The following is a 22837-nucleotide window of genomic DNA, read 5'->3' on the forward strand; positions in this document are numbered from 1 at the left end:
CTAAAATATTAAATAGGCAGTTTGAAATCTGATAAACTGCAATTAAAAACAATTTCGAATTTTAGGCCTGCATTTATTTTTATTAAGGCACCATTTTTAATTTCCAAATCTGCCAAACAAGAAATTGTGAATAATATTAGCGGAAACGATTGAGGACTTGGGAGTTATAAAGGATTAATTTTAATTTAGAAGGTAGTCCCTCTTTTGAAGGTCTCACCAACAACTAACAACAATTTTTTTTTTCATCAGTTTTATTCTTTTCATTTTTTATCTAATTTTCCAAATATGTAACTTCTTAAAAAAAAATAATAATAATAATTAAAAGAGAGAGAGGAAAAAGGATCATAATCGACACAACATTATCCACACCCTTCCAGTTCGATAGCAGCACGTTTTGCTTTCTACAATTTTAATTCGTGTGGACCCCCCCAGTTATTTATCAAGGTATCTGATATATGTACAAACAAATAACAGGCTCTAAACTAGTTTCAGCTTGGATGGAGAAGAGAGAGCAAAGTGGTTAAGAAAAGAAACAGGAGGCTGACAGAACAACCACCTCATGACAATGAGATGAAAACCAATACAACTGGCCTCATTCATCTTTCATCGAAAATTCATGCCTCCTCTTCTGCCCAACTTCCACTAGTAACGTCAGAAGAGCCTCACACACTTGGGAGGCATCTGCTTCTGATGGGTCATCGTTCAATGATGAATACACCATCCAAGCATGGTCTAATTTTCGTTTCGGCCGCACAACAATGGATCCAGGGACTTCTGCATCACGACACGTGACGAGCCCATCGCTCTTCTCGCCATACCTGATTTGCAGCAGCTGGGCACATGCAGCCATTGCAGCTCCGAGGGGAATTACCACAGGGAGTTTTGTAGGTTCAGCTACAGATGGTAGCTCAGCATGTGCAACATGAGATAATGTGCTCAAAACAGCAGGCGAAATGCCAGCTTCTGTGTGGAACGAAACCACGGGGAGTTCTCTCGGCAATTGGTGCTTCATCAAAAATTCTCTCCTCTTTTCATAAGTCAAATCTTCCAAAGCTTGCATGTCACCCTTCAGAACATCAGATGATATGTCAACAATTAAATTGCTTTTGGCATATTTACTCAGTCAAACTATTCATGCAAGGAGTGACCCATAAATCATTCTTATTATGTATTAGCCAAACCTACCATACATAGAAGTTATACTTTTTAAAAGCAGACTCATTTGAAAAGTGATTAAAGTCAAGTTACTGAAATTCAACTCGGTCACAGCTTCATTGTCTGAAGTCAAGAACACCTCAGCAGCGTTTCTTACAAAAGAAAAACTAGTCTAGATTACAACAAAAGTAATTTATTCAAAATTCTATACTCTTGCCTAACACCCGAAAATCTAAACATGATTTTCTTTTCAGAAGCTATATGTATTTCGCACGCATTTCCACAAGTGGGAAAGGTGTCATATTCTGACACTTTATGTTATTTATGTATTTAGCACTTTTAGCCATCTCCTGCATCACGTGGCCCTTTTAGTAAATTAAGTGTATATAAATATGGGGACATGCAAACTGCATGTCTAGCCGCTAAATGAACTTAGGAACAGTCATCTGATACATCAAAGCTAAATGATTACCTCCCTGAGTAGCAACACAAGATCAATGATACTGTACATAAAGATAATTTCTACACCTTTTACTCTTATTGAAAGATACAGGAAAAAAAAATATTGTGAAAGAAATATCAAAAGAGAAGGTGACAATTGGTTTCACACATCTGCAACTATGAGAAATCATATCAATGAATATTCTACCGGGGAAGAAAATATATTCATATCCATGCCCAAGAACAATGAAAATGAAACAAGAGTGAATTTTCTAAGAGAGGAGGGAGTCAGAAAGAGAATAAACAATGAATATAGGAACAATTTAATAGCCCATGTAATGTAGGGCATGTAAAATTCAAAAAACTCTTTCCTTTTCTTTTCAGTTTAAATACAAGAAATAATGTATGACCAAGGAACAACGCCCCATTCCATCCCCCCCAAAGAAAAAACAGCAACATCAATAAATCAGACATGCAGAAAATATAGTGAGCAAAACTCAACACACCTTAATCACTTTACAGATCAGAATCTCCATAAGTTTCCGCACATTGACATAATCACCAAGCTGTCCTTCTCGCAGGATATCAGAAGCAATGGGGCTGCCACCATACGGACTCTGTGCTAATGCTAATCCAGCAACCTTATCTTTCAAATCAGACCAATACAATGATAAAGCAGCTGCTGCATCTACTCCCCCTTTGCTATGTCCAAGAAGCAAAACACGTTTCCTGGAACCCCAATAGATTTCCTCAATGTACTCTTTTATCTCTCTGGCGTTTTTCTCAACTGAGGCCTGGTAAGTAATTGCTTAACGTTTAGTCCAAAATCAACATGATGAAAGAGCAGATGAGTTTGACATGACCAAGTACCTCGCTGTGAATCTTGGCAATATGACAGGCCAGACCCATCTTTGAGAAACTCGTTTTCGTATTAACAAAATAAAGTGGTCCATGGTTGCTGAAAAGACCTGCCAAATGCCTAGTTAGCCAAACTTGACAAGCAAAAAACTAATACCAAAGTTCCAAAAAATTCTAAAGTGGAAACTAAAATTCAGAGAAACTATAACAGTGGATGGCATCAAAGAATGATCCCTAACTCTAGCATTCGTGTCATGCACAGCTTGAACTCAGGGTCCAAAATGAAACTTCCTGTTCAATGTTCACCCTCCATCTGTCTCTCTCAAGCCATTTGACGTTTTAAAAATTTTAATTCTTGAACCAATTAGACCATTCCCTCTCCCGAAGTTACATGAAGCTCAAGAAAACATCAAAATACCCCAAAAAAAGTCCACATGTTGACACTAAATCTAAAACCCAAAACCTTAATTTACAATTATATCAGTTGCAGATATTTAAATTATATCAGTTGAAGATATTTAAATTATATCAGTTGCAGATATTTTTTTTATTTACTTATCAAAAAACAATTATCAAATAGATCTTAAAAATGAGCCTCTCATTGTGTAACATCAATACATTGGTTTTACTAATAAAAAAAACATCACTACAGCAGTTTTGGAGTTCATTATTTGATAGGTCAAACAATTATCACAGATAAAAGCTCCCTAGATGGATAATGACGTCTCCAAACTAAACTCTTATTCAATAGTATAAAGAAATTATGAAAATAGTACCTACTCCCTTAGCACAGCTTAAATTGTGTGAAAACCTGCCAAAAGCACCATATTTGGTCTAGAACGCCACAGTGGCAGGATTTAAAAGTTCTAATTAAACTTCTAATTTCCACAACATTATTCAGAGAATAAAAATAAAAACGGTTCTCAGTTTCATACAATTGCTCTCAATAACAAATGCTACCTGGAACCAGCAGGTACACCATCGAGTTTGGCAACTTGTGCAGACCATGCCTGACAGATGTTGAAACAACTGATATAACAACAAAACACAATGCAAGGACGACTTGGGCATATAAATAGAAGGGCAGCAAACTCTACCGGATATTGTCAAGAATTTCTATGAAATTTTCGGTCCCATCTTCAACTGGTGGCATTCCTGAAGCACGTTGTAGCCACCCTATATCATCTGCAGACCCATGGACAGTCCGTCGTGCCCGGTCAATAAGGCTGAAAGTATCATTATTGATTAACACAATCAGGATGCCTTGACCAGCATTTGTAACAGGGATGCACAACAAAGAAAGAAAGGAACTAAATGCATTTTTTAATCCTAAAAAAGGCCTTCTGCTATCGTACTGCCATCACAACCAGAATAGGTGCCTATTCAACTAAAGCCAAGCTTCTTTTAGTTAAGCATTTGATCCCAGCTAACATTTCCTCTGTCCCAATTTGAATGTCTTGTCTTCCTTTTTAGGACTTCCGACATATGTTTATTTACATTTCCTAAACTACCCTCGCATTTTTCATAGAAAAATATTCCTATCAAAAGTCGTGCATTTCCCTATTTAGAGAGAAGAATTTTACTAACTTATTTAGTTTTATACTTTTCATTAATAGTCACATTACAAAAAACTTTCCCCGTTTGGATTCAGAGTTGATCTCAACTGATATTTATCTCATCTCATCTAATCATTATAACTTTTCCAAATTCTCACACAAAATATAATAAATAAATCAATTTTTTCAAATCCCAAAACAATAACAATATTAAAAAATAATATTCTAACAATATTATTCAACTTGCATGCCAACTCATCTCATCTCATCTCAACACACTATCCAAACATAACCTTAGCAACACATAAAAGGAAATCATGATTCAGGATCAACAAGAAATGCCCGAAGTTTGGATTCAATCAAAAAGACAATCACTAACTAATATATTTGGGAAAAGTGCTCATGCATATTAAACTTATCAAGATGAAGGATTAATTCTGTTAAGTTCATTATACGCTAAGACGGATCTGGTCAATATTTAAAATCATGTTCTATTTCCTTAATTAACTTAGTTTAAGATCTTCAGACTTGGTATCTAAAGAATCAATACCTTTTAAAAAGGGAAATTCCATTTTGTCCAGTACCATTTGATCTTACAAGTGCACTAGTATTGGGAGATGACTCTCCAGAAGAGGTTCTTGTTATTTCACCATGTACAGGAGCAGCAGTTCCACTTGAAGAGGGCTGATCATTGGTAGTAGCCACAGATCCCCCAGTTTGTCCAGAAGAAAGCGTTATTAATTCATGTGCATGTAGAATGGAGTTCCCAGAACCTCTAGGGGATGGTTCTACTGCAAAAATAACAGAAGCATACAATTGAAGAAAGCCAACGTCAATGCTTCAAAATAACTCAGTAAAAATTATAGAAGTTCAATCATGGCAACAGCTGGTGGTTAAAAAGAAAAACTTGCAATTAGGTAACTAAAGGGCATGAGCAAAGCAAAAATATGATGCATTTTGAATTCTATGCAGAGACGAAAGTAAGGACATCTTTTAAAGGATTATCTGCACTAAATCGTTTGATGGAATGTTAAATTACTCAATCTTTAATTCCAACATTAACCGGGATAGAACATTGAAGGAAGATGACCATGAAAACAATACTAAGGCTAAAAAATAAACTAGATGAGGTCACATACATAGGCTTCCTTGGTGGGGAGAGGCTCAAAAATGAAAAAGAAAAGGAGATTTCAGAACATTACTTAGATATAGAAACATAAGCAAGTAATTCCGAAATCCTTTTTGCAATGTTTTTATAGAACTTTTATATAATCAGACTATGCATCAAACTGATTAGTTTAGTCATAAAAATCCAACTACATATTCAAGTAGTTTGATTAGTTTGCATTAGCATGTTTTTATGTTCACATATTTACAGAAAAAGTCAAAAGAAGAAGAGTACAAAACAATGTATTTACAGGCATTTCTGCCAGAAACAGAAAAACGAAATGAAAGAGATGATAAATGCACATATGTGGTAAGGAAACTTACCAGAAAAATCAGAGAAACAACCAGTAAATAAAGAAGTTGTTTGTGCAATATAGGAGGCAGCCTCATTGAGCGATGGTACAGAGGTAAATAGCTGGGGAATGAGGCCACTATTCTTCAAATCATCATTTGGCGCCTGAAGATGGAAGCTTACCCAGTCAAAATACATTCAATATAAAATATAAAATAATTCTTATTCAGTATATAAATCAACTAGGGAAAATAAATTAGTTATAGCTACAATAAGAGAGTTTCTTTTATTTGCCAACAAATATGCAACAATAATGACAGCTGCAGTGAGAAACATAAATCATATAGGGTAAACACAACATCTCGATGAAGATGCAGCAGACAAAGGACTAACAGCCTCCCCAATGATTACAACAGATATTGATGGGCGAGATGGCCAACCCAGGTAGGACTCCAAAATGAAACAGATGACAAAGGCGGTAAATTTCCAGTTAAAAAGTGTCATGCATTACAGTTAAAAAGTGAGACTTCAGAGCATTATAACTTGAAACTGACCCATCAATAAACCACGCTCACAAAAACAATCACACCTCCTCCATTATTTGAAGAACTGTGGATTTTCTTTAAAAGTTGTATAATTCATCATTACCAAGTTCTAGCATTTCTATTTGGAAATTTTTCCCAAATTCTCGGTCAAAAGGGTCAAACTAGAAGATTGATTTCCTAATTCTCATAAAGGGCTTCAGAGTCGCCCATCTCATTAAAACATCACACTATATTCTCTTAACATCCTGATTCACCCAGCTACAGCTTCAGCAGAAAGCAAAGCAATATTGACCAGTCAATCCATGAAGCACTAAGGGTGAAATACAAAACATCCATATCAATGAACTAACAACAATCAATCTAGTACATTGGAAAACAAGAAAATGTCGCATAACAAATTTTCTGCATAATTCTGAAGACACGGAGACATTTACAAATTAGCACTAACACAGCCTACATCAAAGTTTGCCAGCGGAAAATCAAGTCCAAGAAATTAAAAATAAGGAATTGGAGTCCTGTCTTTCAAAATCTCCAAATTAGGGCCCCTCCAACTCCATCAGATTCCAAATCCAAAGCGCAATTCAATACCACCAAACCCACAGCCGCAATTACACTCAAATATTAATACAATTCATTAAAAAACCTTCTAGATACCAAATTAGCGAGAAAACTAAGTATGTACAGAATTCTTCAAATTAACGACGTCGAGAATATATTAAGAAGGCGATACTCACAACCAACGGTGCCCTCGGCTCTCCCCGTCCCTCGTTTCCCGCTTCCCTCATTGGAAACAATTTCTAACAAATCCATAGCCATAGGAAGATTAATAGCAAGCAACCAAAAAATAAAAGAAAGCTTGGGGTAAAAGACAAAATTACTAATTAAAAATCAGCAATAATATACCCTTAATTTCGGATAACTTACATGAAGTATTACCTGAAAAATTATTCCAATTATAAGGCAGCAGTTCTTGGGGAAAAAAACAGTTGAAATGAAAATCGTTTAATAAGGGTTTTGGAAGATTCGTTTCTCCAACAGAAAGAGAAATTTGAGGAGAGAGAGAAAGAGAGGGAATTCTTAACGGCAAAGCAAAAACAACTGAAAGGAACTAGTAGACGACGTCGTATCGTACGACCCATGCGGTTCTTTGATGAGGGCGGAGACGCCGCACGCGGAAGCTGAGAAATTCAAAAAGCGAGCGAGCCTAGTGTCAGATTGTGGGCCTGGAGCCCAAGTTTCGGCTAAAACAATCGATTCACTCGAATTGTGGAAATCTCGGCCCTTGATTTTTGGGCTATTCTTTAAGAAAAATCCTATTCAGTATATTCACATCACAAATTATATATAATTTTTTTTTTCTTTTATTAAATATGTAGTGGATGATAAGTATAATAAATCAATTAATTTATAAAAAATAAAACAAAAAAATTTAAAAATAAAAATAAATATGACGTGTAGTATATGAGGATGATGAGTAGCAAAACAAATTCTTTAATCCATCAATAACTCTTTTGGATCAAACTCCTAATCAAGAGATATAAATTTATGAGAAGAGTAGTGTTGTGAAGCAGATCTAATTTATCATATGAAATTACCAGTTTGTAAGTTTACTTTTATAAGATAACAAAAGCATTTCTCTAAATACATTACATGGACTCTACAACATTTAACATCATTTTCGGGTAATGTAGTTGCACATAAAGTATAAACATTAATTTGTTCTTTTGCTTATCTAGGCAGAAGAGCTTTTAGGTTTTAATATTTATATCAATGGTGAAAAATGTCAAAATAACGACATCAACGTGACAAACATCAACTCGATTTGCTGATCTTATCGAAATGAATCAGGCTCTTCGCCCCCATGGACGTGTACCTCGTATCATGCGAGTGGAAGATGATCCTGGCTGTCTTTCAGAAGCAGGGTTTGCAATCTGAGGTGTACATAGAAAGGTTTTCAATTGGAGGCATACCAAGCAGCCATAGAAGATTTAGTTGGGCATACCCATAATGATGTGGGTTTCCCTTCAAGACTTTTATGAAACAGATATAGGTCTTCAAGAGATTATTAGACAAACAACAACAAGGTTTTCCAATTCATGTACCATACATAAAAGGAGGAAAATTAATTACTTTAAAGGTAGTTCTTTTATGTTGATCAAATGTACAGTATGTATTGTAGATCAATCCCACATTCTTGCTCTGATGTTTTGATGATCAAGCATTCTGGGCTCGAGCCACAATCACAATCAAGAGGATCACAACAGAGAGAAGGAATGACGATCTAATTTTTTCCTCCATCTGCTCATTGTTATCTCTTGTGGGCTGAATCCTTCCAGGAAGTTGAAACAGCTCATCCACTAGTGACACAAGCTTCTCAATGAGCTCCATAACTATTGCTTTTGTGACATCCAAAATCCACCTCTGCAAGGTTGTAGCCAAGTCTGGTTCTTCATTAACGCCCCGAGGCCTTTCATAATTACCTGCAGGGGAAAAACGCAGGCGAATTAGTTGTGGAAACTAGAAAGCAAGTGTTGGAATATTCACATATGAGTAATATGATGATTGAGAGGTAAGGGTCTAACTTCCGATAGTAGTGAGAGTAGTGATTGATTAATCTAAAATCGCTGGATTTTTACCTATTGTGGCACACTTTTGGATTAAAGTGGTATCCTGAAATTTGTATTGAGGATTTCCAAGGTGTTAACTCTCAAGTCTCACAACCCAAAAAAGAAAGGACTATCTGATCACATCTTGCCAAAATCAGGTCTTAAAACAATTTTCCATCATCTTTGTGCATGGTGACGATGTTTGATACTTCAGGGCAGTAGATACAGAATACAAATTCAGATTAACCTCCAATTTCTGTACTCTAAGAAGCACTTATTGCGAGTAACAATCTTATCCTTTCTTTTACAAATATTAGGGAATATCTTTTTGGCAATCATCAACTTCTCTGTTTCAATCACAAACGTAGTCCAAGAATGAGGGAAAAAAACGATTTCTTCAGTCTATCCTATTTTATAAAAGACACAATATCAAGCAACATAAACCACTGAGTCAACCAAAACAGGACGCAAAATATCACAATTAAAATCTAGGACCCAATGCTGTGAGTTTTGTTCAGGTCTAACGGGGTGCTCCTTCATATATTCTCATGATAACCTAAGGTTGAAAATTAATTTCAAACAACTCAAATTAATCGCAACAAGGGCACCACCATTTAGCTGTTTTGTATTGTCCAATGACAACAGCAATGTTTGTTCCCATAGTTCTATTGCACTTAAGATTTTGCATGTTGTTACGCTGCACATCTACTCTAAAGTTGTATGCTTTACTGAAATAATTGATCGCACCACCAGCAATAGATAATACCCAAAAGTTTTTTAGCGGTTGAGATGCATCCAGAAATTAGACAGAAGATAGAAACTTTTTTATTGAACAAGTCCCTTGGCCAAAAAAAAGAAAAGAAAAGAAACTATATTGAAAAAGTCTATCAACCAAACCAAATATGTGAAGAGCAGAGTGCAAACCTGTGTAGTGTGATTCTCGAAGTTTTTGAACCTCCTCATTCTTCATAATCGCATCCCATACAGATTTATCAGATGCTATTGAAACCACTAGTCCCTACAACAAATTTAGATCCCTTGAAGAAACATAAATCAACAAAAACATGCCTGCTGTCCGTCCAGACAAAATAAAAATGCAAACTGAATAGTATCACTTTGAAGTATTAGAAAATCACATCTCTTGATCAATAGATAGTTATCTAAATTCCACAGGAATAACATTTGTGGTGACGAAATAATACTCCTTATAGTCAAAACAATGTGGGATATCAAGAGATAAAAGGAGAAAGATCCTAACAAGTTAGACCCCATGAAAAAATCAACATCATCACATGAACACAAACAAGGTCTTGTTGTAGGACTTTCACAAGGTTCAATCACTTGCAAAGGACTTATCTTTGAGGCAATCATTTTCTGCTTACTCCCTCCCTTGCTTATGTATCAATCATGTTAGTATTGCTTTTGGTAAGAAATATATCAATATCAGAGATTATCCAAAGGAGGATTGAACCTTCCCAAGTCTAAAGAATGCCACTGTAATGCCAAAACCAAGAAGGTACCTTGACAGAAGGATCTATTTGCAGCAAGCGAAAAGCATTAGCAACTCTTCTGTATCCATGAGACAGCAATAGTCTCGCATCAAAACAATCCAGCTTCTTCTGAAGCCATTTCAACTGGGACCCAGATGAGGAATTCCCAAGCATAATACTGGTTGCAATAGCAATATGATTAGAAAATTTACACTCTAAACGAGATAATAATCAATCTTCGATTCAAAATGGTTTGAAATTTTTTTATGATGAATGAAAACCAATTGTCCATACAAACACCTCGAAATTGATTAACAACTTGCCTCCAAGACGAGTTAAACTTGAGAAACAGAAGTTTGTGCTAGAACGCAGATGATCTCATCGACTACTGCAGTCATTCACAGTAACACCAAGGATGCCAATATTTCCATCACAAAATTCAACATGCATCATATGTTTTATGGAGTTTTGACAAGGACTTTAAAATAATCTTCAAACTGAATTTCCAAGAGCAGAAAAAAGAGACCCTTTTTTGTGAAAAAAAAAAAAAAGCAGCAGCAGAAAATAGAGATGGGATAAGAAAATAGTTGGATTTTCTTGAAACTGTGGTTAGATGCAAGCTTTTCAATCTTAACCAAGAAAATCTGAAAAGCACAAACGTACGTAATCACAAAAGAAGCAGAAATGTAACACTGTTACTCACTTTCGAAGAGCATCAACGGCATTTTCAACCTCCGATTGCGATGGAACATGTGCAAAAACACGATTACAGAGAGACCCAATCGCTTCTTTTTCTTCTCTCCCATCTACGGTCTGTATCCGCCCAGAATTCCCACCATGGCAGGAGCAGCTGGGAGCAGAACAAGATGTTCTAAGCGACCCAGTATAAGTGGCTGAAACTGGAAGGTTTAAATTGGAGGAAGGAGGAAGAGGAGGAACGTTAGAGGAAGAAGTTTTGAACTGAATGGTGGGAAGGTCGATATGCATGGCTTCTCCTCCCATCTCTTTCCCACCCTACTGACTACAACATCTCTTCGCTTCCCAAGTTATATCCTAGATTCTATCCAAAAAAAAAAAAGTTATGTCGTAGATTTTTATTTAATTATAAATTTATGAAAATCTAAAAAAGAAGAAGCAACAGAAATCGACTAAAAAATTATTAGAAGTCGAGGCATGAGGTCGAATTACCTCGACCACCTCATTAAAATATGGGAATCATGGGATTGTTCGTGCTTGGTAATTACGCTGAAGATGATTTTTTTTTTTTTTCTCATCCAAATTCGATAATTAAAATTTATAAATTATTTAATTTGTTTCTTATTTTCAAGCAAGAAAAAGTTCATCCCCGCAATTTTACACATCCTTTCGGTATAATTAATATTGAGAAATGCTGGCTTAAACAAAAAACTTGGAAAAAACTCGAGAGAAATGCTTCGTTTACGCAACTAAAAATAAATTTATAATGTAATTTAATTTAATTTGACTCATTAGATTATAAAGATTATTTTACTATAAAATAGAATATATGAATCACATCAAATCAGTTCGTAAGATTTTTTTGTGAATCTAGTTTAAAACTTTTTGGGTCACGCTACAGTCCCGCGGGGGGCTCTGATGAGGTGTAGTATTATTTTACATGTATTTTTTTAAATTATTTTTTATATAAAATTTTTAATATTTTTAAATATTTAAAAAAAATAAAATAAATTTAGAATATTATTAAAAAATATTTTCTTAATCAGAAAGTAAAAAAACAATTATTAAAAAATATTTTTTTAATCACGAAATAAAATAAAAATCATAAAATATTTTTTATGATTTTTTATTTTACTTCGTGATTAAGAAAATATTTTTTAATAATATTTTTTAATTTTTTAAAATATTTAAAATTATTAATAAAATTTATATAAAAAAAACATAAAAAAAATACATAGAAATACACTTGCTAGACCCAGCGGGATATCTAGTATTTTCCAAACTTTTTTTTCATCTAACTTATTACATTAATACACGTCAATTTATAAATTTATTTTTATAAAATAATAATATTAGATATAAATTTTAAATAGATAAATTTTAAATAAATTGTTTATAAAATAAGCAAATCTTATTAAGATAATAATATTATTTTATACACCTTTTTAAAATATGATCTATTTTTTTATAAAATATTTGCGCATAATTTATCTATATGACATTTTTACAAATTATTTCTCTTATAAAATTAGACTATAAAACATTCTCCAACTTCCTTTATAAACTACGAAAACTGTTTCAACTTATCAAAACTGTATCTGTAAATGACAATGGCGAGAAGAATAATCTAAAAATAAAAACTCCGGATTTCGACTGTGAATTAAAGGATAGTTTGAAGCATTGAAGTCTCCATTTCCCTCTTCCATTCGCATTATCCGTTTCTCTAATTTCACATTCCTCCCTCTGATCTCTTTGTTTTTGTTGACTTTTCTCCGGGGAGATAAGATGGCTGATGGGACCACGCACTTGCAGTCGCGGTACGTGAAGTTGAAGAAGGATCAAGCACCATTGGAGGAGATCACCCCTGGAGAGCTTAACCAACCCATTCAAGTCCCTCAGGTCCTCCAATTTTTCAAATCTCAATTCTCTTTTTAGAAATCGTTATATCTTTTTATTTTTTCGTATATATATATGTATTCTACTGAATTCTGTTGATCGACGGCACGATGTTTTGCTTGGATTTTGATTCTCTGTTTGTGATTGTTGGTTTTTTTGGCGTTGTAACGGAATTTTCTCTTTCTCTGTTTGGTTGTCTAGAAAAATGGAAAGGAGTGTTATTTGGGAAACGGTCAAAAGCAATATGTTATTTGTATGGTCAAGCTTTATTATTTCTCGCTCCATTTTGATGTTTTTCTTGCCAGCCGAATATAAGGCATTCGACCATGGAGCGTTGATTCTTCGTCGTGAGAATATTATATTTGTAGTGATTTGATTTGTACATCCGTAGTTTCCAGTTTCTGTATTTTTTTACTTATAAAAGAAGTTTTTGTACTTTTGTATGTGGGCATTTTATCTCTCTCTACCTATAAAAAAATTTAGCGTCAATTTTGCAACTTGCCTACAATTGCTAGATATTATTCTTTTGCACAAACGCCATGCGGAGAGAGAGATGTTTGCTAGAACATTGTATTAACTTTGAATACTCCACAACAATAAACAAAAGCTACAGCTTTGCCTTAAACCCCTAGTCCCCTGCGCCTCGTCTCCCAACGCAAAAGGTTAACATTCCAAAGCAGAGAATGCATGGTGTTATCGCTTACAATTTGATTTTTATTGATGGATTATTTTTAGTTGCTGATTTCATCTCCTATTTCTCAGTTAGTTGTTCATAGATGTAATGAATGTGGTCAACCACTGCCTGAAAGCTACCAGCCACCTGCTGATGAAGATTGGACAACTGGGATTTGTGGCTGTGCTGAAGATACTGAAAGTTGTAAGAGCCTCATTGCTGTACTGTTATCGAGCTGGCATTCAAATCTTGACTTATAAGCCCTTTCATTTTATTTTTTCAATCTAATGGAATTCATAATCGATGTTTATGGTAATTCTAGAAGTCGTGCTTGTTGATTGTTAATATTAGATTGGATACATCATTCGTATTGGCAGGCAGTGGCATTTTGGAGATATTAATTTTTCCACTAAATTTTTTTAGATCATAGATTGCTTAGATTTCCGAGCATGCAGTAAAAGGGCTAGAAATGGGAGGAGCGTAACTTCCTCGTGTTTTTTTCATGAATGTTGCTCATTCTAAAATCATTGCGGTTGTTTTGCAGGCTGGACTGGACTTTTCTGCCCATGTGTGTTGTTTGGGCGTAATGTTGAAAATTTGCAAGATATTCCATGGACCAATGCATGTGTTTGTCATGGCATGTGTGTCGAAGGTGGACTTGCACTTGCAGCAGCAACAGCTCTGTTCCACGGTATTGATCCTAAGACATCATTTCTCATTGCTGAGGGTCTGTTATTTAGTTGGTGGATGTGTGGCATCTACACTGGTTTATTTCGACAATCATTGCAGAAGAAATATCATCTCAAGGTAATTTCAATATTCTCTCCATAGTATCTTGAATTTTATCACTTGCAAAAACCTAAAGCCAGATCAGTCAGAGTTAAACTTGGAAATCATCTTCATATAATTAGATACTCATGTCTAGTCCACTTATACTTTCAGTTTTTCCACTTGTTACAGTTGGCAAGATTTCTTTTCCTCATAATTAATGAGATTCAATTTATTATGTGGAAATGGATAACTTTTGTTAGATCTAGCTTTCCGAATATAACAAATATAGTTGTTACATATATGAAAGTTTTTCCTCTATGTTGTATGAATTTATGGGAGATTTTTTTGTTTCACCAGTTTTGATTTAGACTTTTTTCTTTGAATAACTGCTGGGAGAAGTCTGCTTTTTTGTGACTTCTTTTCAAGGGGAGGGTACTTCTGAGTTTTTAACAGAAAAGGCTGGTTTGAGGATTTTTGCTTCTGCATTTGGATTTTGGATATTGTTTCTTTACAATCAGTAACCTCAATTTAGTTGTGGGATCTCTTGAAACTAAAATCTTTTCTTGTTGTTTTATGTTTGCATTCGTTTTTTCAATCTGATGATGGTTCTGGTGTGGGAACATGGATGCGGTTTGTTGGAAAAGTGCAAAGCAGCTGGTTTGTTGTTGAATTACTTTTTCGTGTGGTTCACACTTGTTAACAAGGAATTATTGGCACATGAACTAGTTTATATATTCACCAATTTCAAGCCAGAGGGGAGATGCGAAGAGATGAGCTATCCAGGCCTCTTTAGATACATGTAGACATGCAAACAAACCTGTAGCTATATACCCTGATGTGCTGAGTGTGATCATTTGATGAGAAGAGTAACTTGGTCTTGGCCATGTACAGCTTTAGACAACTGATCATGACTTTTTGAGTTTCTGATTTTATTGCTGAACATCCTGAAGTTTCATTTGGGACAGAAAAGCAAGTGGGACTTTCCATTTTCACATGCCATCACCTGTATTTCATAGATGTGCTCATGGATGCGTGCTGACTGGTTATGTTGCTTCTCTTTTTTGGCAGAACTCGCCATGCGACCCCTGCCTGGTGCACTGCTGCTTCCACTGGTGTGCCATTTGTCAGGAGCACAGGGAGATGAAAAACCATTTATCTGATAATGCCGCAGTTAACATGACTGTTGTTAGCCCTCCACCGGTTCAAGAGATGGACACTCGCGAGAACAAGGAGTCCGAACCATCTGCGCCCAAAAATGGCGAGCAAAGCAATTTGGAAATTCAGCCTTTGTAGAATTTTCAAATTTCCTATTATACAGGACTCAAAAAATTTTCTTCCTTCATTTCTGTTACTTTTTTTTTTTTTTTTTAAATGTTTGAATATAACACATCAACAATACTGGCTTCCCATCGTAGCATCAATGTAACAATACATACATGTTTAGTTAACGGGGGAGCACCTTGGTTAAAATGGAACAAATAGATGAAAAGCAATAATATCCGTGCTGTGCTTGCCACAGGCACCATAAATTGTTTGGCCAACAATTATATACAATGTAACATTTTAGTTTGGAAGTACATCATTTAACGAGAATGTTAGATTTTGTCATTTCCGATCATAGTTATTGATGTGACACATTTTTACGTGATTTTCTATCAAAATTATTCTCAGTTAACGATTTCTGATAGCATTTGATGTTTAAATTCGGATAGCTTTTAGTTGATTTTGCTATACATCAGTTATCATTCATCTCCACACTCCAAACCCGACAGTTTTTTTCTTTTATTTTTTGATAGGGTGTGGAGTGCGAGACCCCTGATAACAAAACTAAAAAATAGGAGTCTTTAGGGGTAGAAACATGCTTTGATCAGTGTCTCCTGCAAGCATTAACATTCATTGTAGTCGATGTCTACTTATCCATGCAAAGTCTGTGACCCATTTATTTTTCATTTTTCAATTTTCAAATTTTCATCCAAAGTTGGCAACAGGCTACAAAATGGTGGGAGTGTTCTTCCGTTTGTATTGATAATTTCCTACAACTCGGACAGTTTTCTTCAAATGCCTTCGTAATGAGCTTTTGTAAACATACGACCAGGAACTCGTTCCTACAAATGCTTGAATTATGTGAATGCTTCACGAAGTTTTGTGGGTAGCTCCAGATCAGGCTCAAACTCGTTAAGCCGGGAAAAGTAGTGCAGCACCATGTCTTCAGACACTCGTTCCAAACTCGGCGGATCCCACTGCATATATTCAAGAAACATGGAAGTTTTACAAATTTAAAGACAATAGGTAGAAAATTATCTAGACATGATTTAACCCAAGTACTATCGATATTGCGCCACTACCTATATTCAATTTACACGTTTTTTATTCATGAAAATAATATAATCTTGACAATAATGCAACTCCAATTGTCCAAATATGAAGATAATACAAGCAGCTGATTATACCTTTGGTGCCAAGTCCTTTTCCACCATCCGTGCCCTAACACCCTAATGAAAATATATAACAAATGAATTGATTAACATTATCAAAGTTTGTTCTACTAAAATTAAATCAAGATATTTTCTACCTCACAAAAGTCTCTTGAAACCTGATTAGATATCCCTTGGAGTGACATTCGGTACTCGCGGATCAAGCACTGATCAAGGGTCTGAAATCTAGCTTCTCGTATCTGAGCCAGTATGTTGGATCACATCATAATGAAATTGTTTCTCATAAGGGAAAAAACCAAGAAAAAGAGAAGGGCTAAGCCATGAGGATAAGGAACTCACTGATTTCAAAGAAACCTTCAAACTTAATGGTGAGGTTTCTTTAAATCTCCTTAGGGCAGAAATGCACCATGCATCATTTGTTTTACCTGCTTCACTCTCCTGATAAAATTATTTATTTTAAATGGTCAGTTAGAAGTTTTATCTAGAATATTATAGGGTCTCAAATTTAGAGGAATATATTTTGGATAATTATATAAAGACATTCATAATCTTTTTTTTGATAAGTAATAAATTATTTCATTGATAAAGAAACAATCATATTCGAACTCAACAACTGCAACTCACAAGGCCTAACCTTCAGGTCAGAAACTAAGACCCCAGCACACACTACATATAGATATAGGCAAAAAGAAAAAAGAAGTAAACCAGTTAAAAACAAACTTCAATTATCTACAAATAAGATGTACCTCTGCAAAATGCTTTTCAATCCATTGTGAGATAGTTAATAGCTCTGAACTAAATAGAAACATACAGAGAAAAATATGCTTACCAAAGCATCGATAATTTCTTCAACTGTGTCATGGCAGAAAGTTCTATCAAGCATTTCGATCCTAGAAAAAATGGCAGAATAAGTTCAGCAAAGTTAACTCATCCGGTGGACAGAATGAGCATTAAATATTAACACATAAAAGTTCCCTCCAAAGTTAAAATATCGTAGATGGAATAAGCATTAATGTCAAGAGCTTCACCCAAAGTTAATGACATATTAAATGGCTGTTTAAGAGAGACATAAATGGTTGGTTTTCTCAATTTATAATGAAACCCATAAGGATTCAGCTTGGCGGTCAAAGAGTGGGCTTGGGATGAGCTGTAAATTTAGACATTCTGGGTTTGGTTCTGCACTAGGAGTTTCTCTGGGATTATCCGATACACAGTTCTGGTAGATATGATCATGTATCCATTAATCCCCAAGGATGTGCCTTGGTGAGTTCCATGTCATCATAAATATTTATAACTGAAGATATCTCCATCAGGTGGTTTAATAAAGCATACCTTTTAATTACACTTTGCTTATCTGGAGAGACAAGGTCACTATATTTTTCTAAAGAAGTTTCAATGACTGAAGGATCATCAGTAACCAATTTTCCAAGTTGTTCTTCAATTAATGGAAGCCTCTGCATTAAAAAAGAAGCAATACATACTAATGTTACATAAGCAAGAAAGATAATTTGAAAAATAAGGATTATCCAACAAACTTAACTGCAGTATGTGCATAATGTGTAGCAAGCCCGCAAGCAATCATTTCTGATCCATTGAGTTTGTCTCCTGTAAGAGCCAAGTACTCCCCTGCGGAAAAAAATATATGAAGTTTTAAATTTAAACAAAAATAGATGTTAATTGATTATGAACACCAAAATTAATTCCTAATTACATTCTTTGATGAGCAGAAAGTGCCCAAAAAGGTTAATCTTATAAAATACTTGGAAAAAGACATTGAACTAAAGCCACCTAGCTAGTTGTCATATCCAACATAAGCTTATGATTAGAAGATTTTTCCATTTTAGCATCCACTTCCAGTCTAATAATTGATGAAAGTCTAATCTTATGGTGGACTTGAATCAAGTGTAGCTCCTTATGCGCTGAAAAAAAAACAGCCATGACAATACCTCGACACTATAGTAAGACTTTGGACCAATTTGAAGGATAAATGAACAACTTTTGCTGCATTAGTAGCACGCCTCTGGTACATGTGGAATCGTTTTGCACAATGAACCTAAAAAAATCATCACAAGATTCCTAAAGTAATTCACTTAGGTTGCGTTTGAGTAATAAGGTATTTTTAGGTATTCTGTGAATGTAGTAAAAAGGTAATGAAAAAATAATGATAGAATATTGAATAGTAGTGAAAAGTAATGAAAAATAATAATAAAATAATGAATAGTAATGAGGTAATAATTCAGTACCCAAACTAGGCCTTAAAGAACATTGCTAATGAACTGCCACAGCGTGCTTCTAGAAATGAGAAGAAGCAAACTATGAATAAATTTGCACACGCTATTTACTTCCATTCTCCCAAAAAGAAAAGTATTTTAACCCTAAGGGTTGGCTCAAGTGGTCAAAATCTTGGTCTTGGTGGTATGCTTCCCCTTGAATTACTTGAAGTGCGCTTGCGGGGAAACTCCTTGCAGAGGGCCTGTGCATCCCCGGAATTAGTTGGGACTTTGTTCTCAGATACCCGGTGCCAATAAAAAAAAAGGTATTTTTATGTCATTTCAAAGGCTATTTTAAACTTTTAAGTTCATCTGTCCATTATATTTCTTCCAATTCAAGGGAAATCATAAAGATAAGAGGCATATTCACAAAAGGGCAGCGAGTATATCACTCAACTTCTTAAAATATTGATATCATCATAGAATGATGTGAGGACAAGAAAGAGACTTATAAAAACTTCACTTAATGTCTCCAAATCAAACAAACAAGCCGCAAAATATTGAATGGTAAGCAAGTAGATTACAAAGGAAAAACTATAATGTACTGCAAGCATACCAAGGTGACCAGGGAGACGTGAGAGGTAAAATGAAGCGCCAGCATCTGGGTGGAAACCAATGAGAGTTTCAGGGGTAGCAAAAACCTGTGATTTGGGAGAATGGACTGTTTTTTAACTTCTCGAAGCACAACGTGAACATCAAATGACAGATGCGAAACAAGTAAGAAATTTAACACTTCTCACAAGCACATCACCACAAAAGAACTAAACATATAATTTTCACTACTGTATTTGTATGGTAATGAAAGTAGAAGATTGTACTGCTTCATCTCTCAGAAAGACGGACCTTTCATTAATGGCAATCATCAAAGCAAATCTGCTGAAATATATTATAATCTATGGTACAAAAGTAATTGCTTGTGACAATACTATCAATACTAATAAACTAGTCTGATGTAGGGAGTGCATTCTAGCTCAAAAGAATTTAAGTCAGTAAGAAAACTATAATAAAAAAACAATCATTAAAACGAACAACTAGAAAAGCGGGAACAGGATAAAAGTAAAAGCAATCTAACTACATACAGTTTTATCAGTTGCAACCCTAAACATCCCAGGGATTGATACTCCAGCCCCACCACCCATAGTGATGCCATTTAAAAGCGCCACCTGCATGGAGATCATTACAGCACTACAATCAACATACCTATTATGATTGGTGTAGCTAAAATTAGACAGATCCATTCATGGCTTGGGGACTTTGTTATGATTAGTACACAAGGAAAATACCACACAAACTCTCAAATGCAATATGCACCAGAAAATTTAAATAGATCCAAGTACAGAACCAGAGGAATGCCAGACCACAAAGATAAGAACAGGAAGAAAATTTGTTCAACTACTAAAGAAATTTGAGCAAAAGATCAGTACACAGTGTAACGGACCAAGTACCTCAGAGAAAACTCTGCAAAAATGACCATATCAAAGATATGATTGAAATATAGCACCGACTAAACTGAAGAGTGTACAGTATATTAACCACTAATGCTTCACCAAAAACAAAAACAAAAAGAACACTTACATTTGGCTTCAAATATGTACCTAGAAAGTATATGAAAGTATATAATGTCCTAAAAAATTCCTTGCAATCATCCATCTTCCCTGCGTAGAAGGAACCAAAGGTCAAAAGTTGAATGGAAACAAACATCAACTCCAAAACAAGATTCTCGACATATAAACAAGTATAGAGTGAACCAAGGGATCTAACCTAGGTTCACCCAACCCCATCCCATCTCCCTCTAATTAAGGTTTACTTTCTCCAAGTCATAAACAATGAAGAGCAAAATTTGGTTATGAAAAATTTATGCGCACAATTTTTCCAGGTAAATCTTAAAATGAAAAGCCAGATGAATTTATTGCCTGTGTTTATGAGATGATAAAGTGTCACAACATCTCCACCAGCACAAAATGCCCGGCCACTGCCCTTCAGAAAATGCAAAACTATGTTTAAGTAGATACTCAGCAAAAAGTAATCACAACTAAACATTATGATTCAGACTCAAAATATTACAAATATATGGATCCAATAACCGTTTCAACATCAAAAGTTTTACCTTCATGGCCACAAAACCAATATCAGGATCATTTTCCCAGCATGTGTACAGCTTTTGCAATCTAGCTCCCTAAAAACCAAAGATACATCATCAAGACACAAATCTTTCTTATTGGTGTCACAGAACAACACAAACACTATTTAAGAAAACAAAAGATAAAAAAATTGAGCCACTAGGGAGCAAATTTAAGCTATATAACTCTGCATAATAGTGGCCACCTGAACACTGTAAAGCAATGATGAAGGTAATACTCGTAATTGAACCAATTGGAGGACATATAACAATAAAGATACAGAGAATTACGTGCTAAAGACAAATCATACATAACGGTTCTCAACCAAACACCAGAAGAACAAAGACCCAGATATTAATTCCTTCAACTGAACCAATTGAATATTAGATAACACCTGAATTTCAAGGTTTACACTTTGGGGCCCAACCCAAGAGCCAAGAAATCGCAAAGAAACCCGTTTATCCAATCTAATTGAGATAAGATATAATAAAAGGCTCAGAAACACTTGCACAAGTATATGGAAAAATGACTTAACAAAAACAAGTATATGAAGAAATGGGAGCACATACCATTGCGGTACTCAGAGCATTTAGCACCGAGGGTCTGTTCAGAATCGCTGTTCTGGACCAAGGTTTGCCCTCAACTAATACCTGCAGAGAGAGAGAGAGAGTGTTATGGTTTGGATTAAACGGAGGGAACAAGCGAATGGGTAATCAAGAAACAGACTTGGTCGTCAAGTTCATCGGTAACAGCACTGTCCGGAAGAGAGCAGAGGGCTCTGTATTGGTTGAGGAATCGAGGAAAGTGAGGATTGCGCCTCAGCAATAAGGCTGCCTTAAACCTCTGCATCATCTTCCACTCAATGGCTCTATCCCAATGGCTCCCTACTCTCCAGTGAAGAAGGTTAATATGACAGCCTTTGGAAAAGGGAAAAAATATGTTTCGTAAGATTTCTTCATTTTGTAAAAAGTTTTGTTTAATTATTATATTTTGATTTTAGCGAAAATTTTTAATTCAATTTCATGGTCTTTTTCTTTAATTATCTAAGGGTTATACCATATTACATCCTTAAATTATCGTCTCTTTTATTACCCCTCAAATTATCAAAATCATACTATCATTTTTTTTTTTAATTTAAGTATAGGTTGAGATAAAAGTTAAAAGATGAATAAAATATTATAAAAATATTATTTTTTATATTTTATTTTTATTTTAAGATTTAAAAAATATAAATTATTTATTATATTTTATATAAAAATTTAAAAAATTATAATAATAAAATAATATATAAGAGGATGAGATGAAATGTTTTTACTATTCAAACTGTTATAATTCAAGATACAAATAGTTGATTTTAGTAGTCTTGGATGTAAATTTAGAAAAGAAATTGTAATTTAGGACGTAATGATTTGGGAAGTTTTTAACGTTGTAGAAGCTAACATGGAAGGGTTGTGAGTTCAAAATCTCAAAGCACGTCGAGTAATTCTAAAGAGAAGTCACTATAGTAGTGTATAATTTGCACTCATTGCATGGCTGCTTCTAGTTGATTGTTTCCAACACTCACTTGGAGAGATGTGTGGTCTAAATGATGTCACATCATGTGTGTAAAATGAATGCTCCTAATAGTGATTTCTATCTATATTTATTCTTTTTCGAAAAGTGTAGTGCCGCTAACATCTCTTTTATGTATGCGTAAGTGTGTTGTTGCAGTCTCCCCATTCTTATTACTGATCATAATCATCGTACTTATCTATATCATCGATTGCCGTCACTCTTCGATCCTACTTTCTCGATATCCCTACTTTATTTTTCTATATATCCACCATTGTTCTACTTTTCATTATCATCGTCACGTTTGCTCTCCAT

The 22837-nt window shown here is 34.8% G+C and overlaps 4 protein-coding genes across 5 annotated transcripts; 1 reads left to right on the plus strand and 3 right to left on the minus strand.

The window, feature by feature from the left end:
- Nucleotides 1-337: 337 nt before the first annotated feature.
- On the minus strand, nucleotides 338-7118 carry LOC108990498. 2 transcript variants are annotated; one of them, XM_018964490.2, is made up of 9 exons: nucleotides 6951-7118; nucleotides 6749-6811; nucleotides 5502-5634; nucleotides 4561-4801; nucleotides 3552-3680; nucleotides 3415-3464; nucleotides 2467-2564; nucleotides 2103-2390; nucleotides 338-1066 (listed from the first exon to the last, which is right to left on the minus strand). In XM_018964490.2, the coding sequence occupies exons 2-9, from the start codon at nucleotides 6797-6799 to the stop codon at nucleotides 593-595; spliced, it is 1464 nt and encodes a 487-aa protein (XP_018820035.1). In that variant the 5' UTR covers nucleotides 6800-6811; nucleotides 6951-7118; the 3' UTR covers nucleotides 338-592. The 2 variants fall into 2 exon arrangements, with proteins under 2 accessions (XP_018820035.1, XP_035546390.1); XM_035690497.1 differs by having other exon boundaries at nucleotides 6939-7118.
- A 943-nt stretch (nucleotides 7119-8061) lies between these two features.
- On the minus strand, nucleotides 8062-11183 carry LOC108990502. The gene is made up of 4 exons (XM_018964498.2): nucleotides 10814-11183; nucleotides 10141-10288; nucleotides 9545-9638; nucleotides 8062-8494 (listed from the first exon to the last, which is right to left on the minus strand). Exons 1-4 carry the CDS (start codon nucleotides 11110-11112, stop codon nucleotides 8229-8231), a joined length of 807 nt encoding a protein of 268 aa, XP_018820043.1. The 5' UTR covers nucleotides 11113-11183; the 3' UTR covers nucleotides 8062-8228.
- A 1189-nt stretch (nucleotides 11184-12372) lies between these two features.
- Nucleotides 12373-15739, plus strand: LOC108990512 (cell number regulator 6-like). The gene is made up of 4 exons (XM_035689967.1): nucleotides 12373-12705; nucleotides 13465-13579; nucleotides 13920-14182; nucleotides 15215-15739. Exons 1-4 carry the CDS (start codon nucleotides 12592-12594, stop codon nucleotides 15437-15439), a joined length of 717 nt encoding a protein of 238 aa, XP_035545860.1. The 5' UTR covers nucleotides 12373-12591; the 3' UTR covers nucleotides 15440-15739.
- A 256-nt stretch (nucleotides 15740-15995) lies between these two features.
- On the minus strand, nucleotides 15996-21898 carry LOC108990518 (3-hydroxyisobutyryl-CoA hydrolase-like protein 1, mitochondrial). The gene is made up of 14 exons (XM_018964516.2): nucleotides 21698-21898; nucleotides 21541-21621; nucleotides 20959-21027; nucleotides 20765-20828; nucleotides 20427-20506; nucleotides 19931-20014; nucleotides 19408-19492; nucleotides 18122-18207; nucleotides 17914-18035; nucleotides 17411-17471; nucleotides 16921-17019; nucleotides 16719-16820; nucleotides 16597-16638; nucleotides 15996-16386 (listed from the first exon to the last, which is right to left on the minus strand). The coding sequence occupies exons 1-14, from the start codon at nucleotides 21821-21823 to the stop codon at nucleotides 16267-16269; spliced, it is 1221 nt and encodes a 406-aa protein (XP_018820061.1). The 5' UTR covers nucleotides 21824-21898; the 3' UTR covers nucleotides 15996-16266.
- Between the last annotated feature and the right edge of the window lie 939 nt (nucleotides 21899-22837).

Source organism: Juglans regia, chromosome 5 (assembly GCF_001411555.2).
Source record: "Juglans regia cultivar Chandler chromosome 5, Walnut 2.0, whole genome shotgun sequence".
In the NCBI taxonomy this organism is placed as follows: domain Eukaryota; kingdom Viridiplantae; phylum Streptophyta; class Magnoliopsida; order Fagales; family Juglandaceae; genus Juglans; species Juglans regia.